Raw genomic sequence first — 10000 nt, 5'->3', positions numbered from 1 at the left:
AACATCAATATCACAATATCATTACCCTTTAATCCCAGAATAAACAAACGACCTGGCAACTCATCTGTCTCCAGCAATCAAGTTTTAAATATTCTCATTTGAAGGCTATTTGCTTACTTGTTTGTATGTTTACGTGCGCACGTGGACCTTCATTTTTTTTACTTTAATTGATAAACAAAGACGTACAATAAACTGAAAAAATGAGCAAGTGCAATAATTTGCGATTATAATTATGCAAATAATATCAATAATCATGATCATGTTTACAGTAGAGATAATACACATTGTAGTCATAAAACTGATATCAATGAAGGTAAGACAATACCGGTAATAATAATGATAATGAAACTCGCAATACAGAGAGCAATAATTATCATTACCTCTACTGTATATAACCTCCTCCTCCCCCCTCCTTCTCTCCCCTCCCTCTCTCCCCCCTCGCTACTCACCTCCAGCCACGTTGATGAAGTCCTCGCCGGTCGCCTTGTAGACCTCGATGTAGCGGTTGCCGATGTGGTGCTTGTGGCGCTTGAGGGCCATGTCACGGTGCTCGGGGGACACGAAGCGGATGAGGGCCTCGCCGTTCCTGCGTCCCTGCGGGCTCAGGCACAGGGCCACGCCGCCCCTGCGAAAGGAAGAGCACCGAGTTGTAGTGGAGTGGGAAAAGTGTTTCATAAAAAAAAGTGGTTTACGGGATGCTGCTAGTTATTGATATGATAATTTCCTGTGGTAATAAAAAATAACTGAGGGTGACTAATAGGAGTGGGGAGAGGGGGAGGGACGGAGGGAGGGAGGGAGAGATAGAGAGGAAGATTGATAGATAAATATATAAAAGTGGTGTGTATATATATATATATATATATATATATATATATATATATATATATATATATATACATACATACATATATATATATATATATATATATATATATATATATATATATATATATATATATATAGAGAGAGAGAGAGAGAGAGAGAGAGAGAGAGAGAGAGACATCCAGGCAAAGAGCTAACTCCATTCAAATCCAATATTACAAGGGTTAAGTGCTCTAAAAAAATAATAAATATATTCCTATGAACTCAAAATTTCTCCAGCGTCCGGCCCGGTAGAAACTTGTTATGAAAACAAAGTGACGCGCCGGGCGGCTTGTTTGGCAATGGTGGCAGAGGTGCAGCCGCGGACGGGCTACGGCTACCGCTTCGCTAATTCCAACTTTTCTGCAGCATTTCACGGATTTCTTCTTCGTTCCTCTCACAGCCTTTCGGTCTCTTTCACCACTTCCCCTACCCTTGACCCCCTCCACTTACTCTCTTCCCCTTCCCTCTCCATCTCCCTACTCCCTCTCCCTCTTCTCCCCATCCCCATTTCTCTCTCCTACCTTTCTTTTAGCCTCCCTTCCCTCCTTCCCTCCCTCTATCCCCCTCTTTACCTCCCTCCTCACTCCCTACCCCCTTACCCCCCCCCCCCCAGAGGTGTTCTTCCCGTTGGTTGATCCTGACGGCACGAGGGGAGGCCACCGTCTCATAAACATTGACATTGATTAGTCCTCGGTCCTCGTATGGAGCAGTTGCTTACATGGTCAGACACGTGCGTCCACAGAGTCTGTCTCCAAACTCGCCTTTCCTCCTACTCCTACTCTCCCTCCTTTTCTCCTCCCCCCCCCTTCTTTACTCTCCTCATTCTTTTCCTCCCCCTCCTTTTCCTCTTATTCCTCCCTTACTTTCCTCATTCTTTTCCTCCTCCTAATTTTCCTTCTCCTCTTCCTCTTTTTCCTCTTCGCTACAGCACCGCTCTGCATTTCGATTTTTTTTATCCCACTTTTCTTTTATTCATGTATACAGTCTTGTACTTTTATATCTAGCTACCTGTGTGTGTGTGTGTGTGTGTGTGTGTGTGTGTGTGTGTGTGTGTGTGTGTGTGTGTGTGTGTGTGTGTGTGTGTGTGTGTGTGTGTTTCATATATAATGCATGCACACACGCATTCACATGTATTTTAACCTTTTATCTCTTCTGTTTCGCGTTCTCTTTTGTTCCTGTTCCGCAAAAAATAATACCGTCTTCCTCATCCGTTTCTCACCCCGACTTTCTCCCATCCATCTCTTTTGCAACTATTCACATCCTCCCATCCTCCCCACTCCCTCCCCTTCCGTTCCCCATCCTTCCCTCCCTATTCTCCACCCCGTCTCCTATTGTTCCTCGTCCGCACGTTCTCCTGGGCCACCACCTGATCCGCGGCTCCCCACTGCCTCGCGCACACCCCACATTCCGATTTCTTTATCATAATGGTCGTTTAACGGTATCACTTTTTTCGCATCACTGTCACGGACACTTCAATGTTTCGAAATCTGAATGCTGTCCAGAGAGCCTTTGAGCTAAGAGAGTTTCCAAGGGTAGCAATGCCCCCCAAACTGTCACTAGATCACACTTTTCCGTGGCATTATGCATGGCATTATTCATGGGCGGGCAGGCTGCCATGAATTCCGATCGGCCGAGAGCTGTGGCTGTGGGGCCTCTATCAAGATCCTGGGAAGCTCCACGGAGGCTCCTGGGTCGTTTACTAAGCGAGATCAGCCGCAAATATCCGCATCTGGACGCGGGGAACCTGCTTACTACTTACACTGCTCCGCTACGCCTCATTCGTCAGCTGCGAGACACACGAGCGACTGAACGCGGCAGTCGAGACTGACCCGCCATGACTGCTTTGCGAATGCCCCGAGGGAGTGTGTCATGTGCCCGCCTGACCGTGTCAGTCACGGCCGACCGATTCCCTTGAACTCGGACGGCGCGGGCGCACAAGGAATCGCCATGCGCTTCACCCGCGCATTGTTACTCTGCGTCAGGCACTGGCAGTCGTCCACCGAACACTAACGCATGCATGCTCAGGGCAGCCGAGTGGCAGCCCCGAGGAATGACAAATGGACTGAATCGAAGGATGTCTGGGCAAACCTTGCTGCGGCGTGGGCCTCGAGAGCGTAGCTGGCGGGGCTGAAGGGCGAGCAATGAGGCGGGCGGTGCATCCCACGCCCCCACCTGGCCGGCGATCGCGAGGGCGCCTGCCACTTCTGCAAGCCGCCGGCGGGCCGCTGGTAGTGAGGCGATGCGGCCTGGCAGTGGCTGTGGTGCGAGTGGCGCTGCTGGTGAGGGAGGCTGCGATGCGCGCCCTGGTCTCGAGGCTGAGCTGGCTGCGGCCACGAAGGGGCAGCGGGGCTGGTGGCAGGCAGGGGAGGGCAGGCGTGGATGCCCAGAGGCGCGGCTTGGGACGGCGAGGCTGGTGATGGCGCGGCGCCACGTACACTGGCTGGGACCGCTGCGCTGAGGCGACACTGCTGCATGGACGCTGCCAGAGTACCCGCGCCTCCGTCGTGCTGCCACAGTGGGCCTCGGAGCTGCGGCTTTCCCCGGCCGCTCATGCCCTCGGGCCTCGCGCCCTCCAACTCGTCCTCACTGCCATTCGCCACGACCTCGGGGGACAACACTCGCGAAGGCGACGGCGACGCGGCCGATTCCAAGGCACTCCCGTGGGCGCCCCCCTGCGCCCCCAGCATGCTCGTGGAACGACTCTCCGAAGGGGCAACGAGAGGCACTATGGCAGGGCGGCAGGGAGACAGAGAGAGGTCACCCATGACTACCCTCGACACAACACCTCGATGCAATACTGTCTGCTTACGCCTCGCTGCGGCATTGTCCTTCGGGTACTCTCTCTCTCTCTCTCTCTCTTTCTCTCTCTCTCTCCTCTTTCTCGCTCGCTCTCTATCTTATTTTGATCTCTTCATTTGGGCTTTCTCTCTCTCTCTCTCTCTCTCTCTCTCTCTCTCTCTCTCTCTCTCTTCCCTTAACGCCCTTTCCATACATAACACTTCTAAAAACCTTTAAGAAAGTGACCAAACATGCAGTAAGAACGCAGAGTCATAGTACCCCAACAATCGTTATCTTATGGCAGCAACAATTCTGTGTAATCGTCAATATCTGTGCATTGGTGCAACAACAACAACAACTATAACAACGAATTAAAGAAAAGGAAAAGAGCATTTTATAGTGATAAACAAAACCAAGGATAAGGGAGGGCATTTGGGAAGGGGGGGGGAGAAGGCCGAGGGAAAGGGCAGGGGGGACCAGGGCAGGGGAGGGTCGAGGGGGACTGGGTGGTAGAGGGTCAGGGGTCGCGTCTCGAGGAATCATGACCACAGCGGAAACACGGTCGAGGTCACACGGGCGCCTTCGATTTTTTGTTCCTTTTTTTTTTTTTGCAATTTTAGCAATGATATTTTAGCCCATTTCTCAAATCATAACGATAGATTACGAATGGAAGAGTGATATACAAAGTGAGAGACAGAGAGACAAACTAAGAGAAAGAGATTAGGAAAGAGGAAGAAGAGAACGACAGAAAAGCGTGAGAAAGAGAGAGAGAGAAAAAGAAGAATAAAGTCAGGAAAGAGAACGGAAGGAAGGAAGAGAAAGAAAGTGAAAAAAAAAAAGAATACAAACGGGCAAATGCAGAGTCACGGGCGCACATTCACACTGTGTGTATCTATATTCATAATCACAACCTGTCACAATACCAAATCACCAAAGGCAACTTTCTCCGCTGCTACACCTCCAAATACACACACATTCTCACTCACACGCACACGCACACGCACACACTCTCACTCACACACACACACACTTCCCTTACAAGACAAGAGTAGCTTGCCCCTTCCCTTGCTTTGTTTTGTGTAAATATGTAGAAGGCCTTTTTATAGTTTTTTTTTCATATCAGTGGTCTTTCTGCTATTCATTCTATCGCTATTAGAGAGAGAGAGAGAGAGAGAGAGAGAGAGAGAGAGAGAGAGAGAGAGAGAGAATGAAAGAGAGACAGCGAACGTAAGGAAGAAAGAACGAAAAAATAAAAAAAAATGAGAGAGAAGAGAGAAGAGAAAAACAAAAAGAGACCGAAAAAAAAGCGAGAGATAGAACGAATATCTGCTGAGATGCGACCGTAGCGCCAACTCAGCATCACCCTGATTATGTATGGCGGATGGCGACAGGGATGTAGCACTGGAGGCTTCGGCCATGTGAATATGATGATGGAGACGGGATGGAGGGAGGGAGGATAGGGAGGGAGCGATGGAGGGAGGAAGGAGAGGAAGGGGAGGGGAGGGAGGGACCGATTGAGGGGAGGAGAGGGAGGGAGGGAAGGGGCGGAGGAAGGGAAGGGAGTGGATATGGAGGGAGGAGGTGGGGGGAGAGTATGGAGGGAGGAGAGAGAGGGGAGGGAGGGAAGTGATGAAGAAGCAATAATGGCAGCGGTGTAGAATAGGTGTTCGGATATGGTAAATTAATGTTCAAATTTGGTAAAAATTAATGTTTGAATGTGGATGATGACGACAGGTGATTGTTATACGGTAACCAGCAATTGATTTATGATCATAAAACTGACTAGAAATAAAATCATAACAAGTAATCTAACCAATATTAATGCCAATAACATTAATAATGCGCATGTATGTAATAACAGCATGAATAGTAAATTCTGATGAAATCAAAAACATCAGAAAGACTTCTACCTCTACGATACAAATTAGAAACACTAAAATAAAAAAAACAAAAGGACATCATGAATGTCAACAACATTGCTAAATGCACGCACGCACGCACGCACACTGACCCGATCGGACATTGCCTCTTCAAATCTCGAACCAAGAAGACGATGACGAAGAATAGTAATAAAAAAGAAGCAGCAGAAAGAAAAAGAAAAAAGAAAAAGAAAAAAAAAGAAAAAAAAAGAAAGAAAAATAAAGAGAAAAAAGGAAATAGGAGGAGACGATAAAGAAAGAAAAGGAGAAGGAGATAGCAGATGAAGAAGCGCCTTGCGATGCACGCCAAAACGAGGTAAACCCACACAGGAAGGAAAACTGAGGGTAAGCACATTCCCCCTCCCCTTTCCTCTCTCCTCCTTTCCCACTCTTCTCCCCTCTCATTCCTCTTCTTCCTTCGTCTTTCTCGTCCCTCCATCCTTCTCCCCCCCCCCCCTATTCCACCATTACCACTGCCGCTGCTGTTTGGTGGTGCTGTGGTGACGGTTAGTTCCCACACTCGATACCAGATGGCAGCTGATCCACCTGTTGCGCGTGGCCGGACGGACGAACGAACGAACGAACGAACCAATGCAAGAATGATCAACAGGAGACAAAACATTCGCCCTTTAACTGTGCCTTTTGGGTAGATGGGCGTGGGTGGGAAGAGATAACATAGATCTTGTAAGCAGGAAAAGGAGAGGGAGAGAGAGGGAGAGAGAGAGAGAGAGAGAGAGAGAGAGAGAGAAAGAGAAAGAGAGAGAGAGAGAGAGTAGGAGAGAGAGATAAATAGGAGGAGGAGGAGGAGGAGGAGGGGGAGGAACAGCAGGAGGGGAGAAGCAGCAGAAGGGGAAGGAGGAGGAAGAGGAGGAGGTAGAAGAAAAGGGGAGAGCATAAGTAGAAATTATAAAATGAATGGGAAGGGCAAGCATCATGAAGAGGATGAGAAAGACAAGAAAAGAAAAAAAGGGACGGAGGAAAAAAAAGGGAAGAGGAAGACGCAGAGAAAATAGCAGAAAAGGGAAAAAGTAAGATAAGAAAAAAAAAGAGATGGGAGGAGAAAGAAAACAAAATAATAAATGCAAGCGAAGAAAAGGACAAGAAAGGATAAGTAAAAGAAAAAAAGATAAAAACACACGCAAACAAACCTATCTATAACAAAGCTTCGACTTATGACGTCATTGTGAAAAAAAAGAATACAATCCGACATCAAAGAAGAAGAAAAACATAAATAAAAGAAAATTATACAAAAAAAAAACAAAAACTAAAATACGTAAGAATGGGCCTATCTAGCCTAATGCAGCCGGAAGACGTCTAGGCCTAAGTGATCGGTCTCTAACAGGATGTTTGGTCAAGGAAGGGGGGGCAAAGGTGAATGCGGGGAGGGGGGGGGCGAATGGGGGGAGAGGGGGCAAGAGAGAAGGCAATGGAGGGGTGGGGGAGGGGGTTTTGAAAGGTAGTTAGGTTGGTTGTTAAGTATGAGGGAGGGAGGGTAGGAAAGAGGAGGAAAGACAACAGGTGAGGGATAGAGGGAGGGAAGAGAAGGAAGGGTGAGAGAGAGAGAAGGGGAAGGGAAGAAAGCAGGTGAGGGAGGAAGGAGAGGAAGAGGAGGGAAGGAGGTAGGGATAGGAAGGGAAAATGAAATAAGTGAATAAATAAATAAATAAACAAATAGATAAATAAATAAAGGGGATGGAGTAAGGGGGTGAGATTAAACCACCCTTCCTACCATTAGTCTCTCAGACCCCCCCCCTTCCCCCGTCAAAGGATACCGCCCCCCCCCCATATTAATAGCTCCGACGAATCCCCATATTTCCTCGCCGATTTCGTGCGTAGTTTCCCACGAATCTCGATCACTCCGTTTCGCCGTGGCAAATCTGTGGCTTCGGGGTTCGCAGCTTCTGATTTTCGCGAAAACAAATGGCAGACAGACTCGGGATATTAAATAGAAAACTTGAATTCCTTAAGAATGATTAGGAACAAAAAAAGAAAGAAAAAAATATATATACACATTTCCATATCTGTACTGGTTATGCACGGGCTGGATTTTTCCTTTGATTATTATTTCATTAATTCCAATAACATCCTCACTCGAATCTAACTATCCCTTCCCCGTTTATTTCCTGCCATGACTATACATACATTAGCATAATTATATATCTGTATAGATGCAAACGAAGCACACGAACTTTATAAGAATTAAAAGATGGTACGTTCTTCAGCAACAATAGAGTTACCCTTGTTATTTCCCATTTTCTTCTATTCGTTTTCTATAATAATGCGATGTCAAACTATGTCATTTTAAACATGTGCACACACAGACAGAAAGAGACACACAGACACACAGACACACACACACTTGTAACTAAAACAGATGAACTAGGACTACATTTACGGAAATGCACTCCCTTATAGGTAACATTTTAATTTACAAATGCCACTGCGAGATAATTTACTGCAACATCAATCAAGTTATCTTGGTGTTATCTTTATCTTGCAAAAGATCAATATAAAATACCCATAAAAAACATGCCTTCTTAATAAAATAAACAAAAATAGGACACAAACCATTTCTAATATTATCCCCCCCCAAAAAAAGCCGATAAAAAAAAAAAAAAAAAATCTAACGTATACACAAAAAAATAAAATAAAATGGGAAGACGAAAGAAAACGCGCGCAGGGCGATGAAATGCACTTCTTTTCGTCGCTGGTCGTCGCATCGCTACACGTTAAGGTGTGTGCATCCAGGCGCGACAAGGCGACGCAGCAGGTGAGATGACGAGCGATTTGTGAAAGGGGGAGGAAGGGGGAAGAGGGGGAGAAGGAACAGAAGAAGGAGGAGGAGGGGATGTGGAAGATGAAGAGGAGAAAGGTGAAGAGAAAGAGTGAGCTGAAAAATGTAGAGGATGAGGAGGAGCAGGAGGAGGAAGAGGAGCAGGAAGAGGAGGAAGAGGAAAATTAATATAGAAAGAGGTAACAAAAGTAAAATATGGAAAAAAAATAAGGAAAGATCTTTTCAAAACTCGACCGAAGAGTCAAATCTACGTCCATACAGTGCAAGTACTGCAACAGGTAATCAGTCCTTCATAATTTGTATGGTAGTATACAATGATTCACCGTCCAGAACGTCAACCCATTCACCACACAAAATTATAATCCGGCAGGTTCTACTAAAACTCAAAATATTAGTTGTTTTGCAAGGTTCATGTTAGATCCTGAATTCAAAAAAGGAATGGTGGTGCACCTGTTGCAGGAAAAGCACGTTTGAGTCATCCCTGCCATTAGCAACGGCTCTGGCACTACCGCCCCTGGGAGGCAACAGACGGAAATTGAAGCGGGTTGTTTCTCTGGCATTTTTTAGGACGGATTTCTCACGTCCTCTAATGGTCTTTGCAACTGACTGTAAAAAGACTCTCAACGGCAATTGGAAGAGTTCTAATGACTGCGATAAATCGTGAGAACTCGCTTTAAAAGGAAGGTAATGATAAACACAACAATGGATATGCCGATTACCGTCTTCGTCAGTAAAATCTACGGGATTCCACAGCCGAGTTTCAATTTCTCATTTCTAATAGATACGGCCCTTTTTAAATCAACACTTTAGCACTACCAATACATACATAAATATTAATGCTATATAAAACAATGGAACAATGCCAATATCCAAAGACTATTTTTCAGAGCCTAAATTCCTGAACAAACCTACGGATCTTTTCCATGAAGCAGTTAACGAAAGCAGGCCGGACGGGACGGGACAGGCCGTGACAGGCAAGGAGCGCGCGAGGCAGTGCTAGCAGAGGCGTCTAGTGCAGGCGGGACGAGTAATCAACTTAATCACAGGGTAGATAAGACCCTCGATGGGAAACACTTGAGGCTTCTGCCGCTTTACTTCCCACGGGCACAAGGACATGAGGTGGCGAGGCGACGCGGGGGAAGACTCGCCCTTACGACGCGGTGGCGCAACGCTCATATTTCCCAGACCGCGGGAACGGCTGTTTGCGTACGTCTGCTTTCGTCCGGCCTAAACTCCTACAGACGGTGAATTACCAAGCTAATTAACTACCTCATGCTGGTGAACGGACTAACCAGAGCGGCTTGGGCCATGCCTCATAATTCCACTCAAGGGACGGTCGAGGCGGGGTGAGGGGGAGGGCAAGGGGGAGGGGGAGAGGAGAGGGGTGAAATGGGGAGGAAGAGAATAAGAGAGAGAGAGAGTAGGATGTACGACAGAAAAAGAGAAGGGGCGATAACGGTGAGGAGGAAAAAGAGGAGATGGAGAAGAGAAGATGGTTAGGAGGAGGAAAAAGGAAGAGGAGGAGGAAGAAAGAAGAGACGAGATGAGAAGAAAAGAAGAGGCAAAATAGGGGAAAGAGAAGAATAAGGAGGATAGCAGGATAGTAGGAGGAAGAAGGCCAGGGAGGGGGGAATAATTTGAGGAT

The 10000-nt window shown here is 46.8% G+C and overlaps 1 protein-coding gene across 6 annotated transcripts in view; it reads right to left on the bottom strand.

Moving 5' to 3' along the window:
• Positions 1–10000, bottom strand: part of fus (epithelial splicing regulatory protein fusilli) — a 149362-nt gene that overhangs the window by 23983 nt on the left and 115379 nt on the right. For 5 of the 6 annotated variants that reach the window (XM_043009187.2, XM_086541082.1, XM_043009183.2 and 2 more), the window contains exon 7: positions 450–625. In XM_043009187.2, the coding sequence (XP_042865121.1) occupies positions 450–625 (176 nt within the window). Of the gene's footprint in view, positions 1–449; positions 626–2952; positions 3565–10000 lie in introns of those variants that run through there. The other variant, XM_043009186.2, reaches the window with a different exon arrangement.

Source organism: Penaeus japonicus, unplaced genomic scaffold (genome assembly GCF_977035675.1).
Source record: "Penaeus japonicus unplaced genomic scaffold, GWHDUDI00000001_assembly GWHDUDI00000010, whole genome shotgun sequence".
Taxonomy (NCBI): Eukaryota; Metazoa; Arthropoda; class Malacostraca; order Decapoda; family Penaeidae; genus Penaeus; species Penaeus japonicus.
The sequence above is the reverse complement of the archived record's forward strand: the minus strand, read 5'-3'. Positions and strand labels throughout refer to the sequence as shown.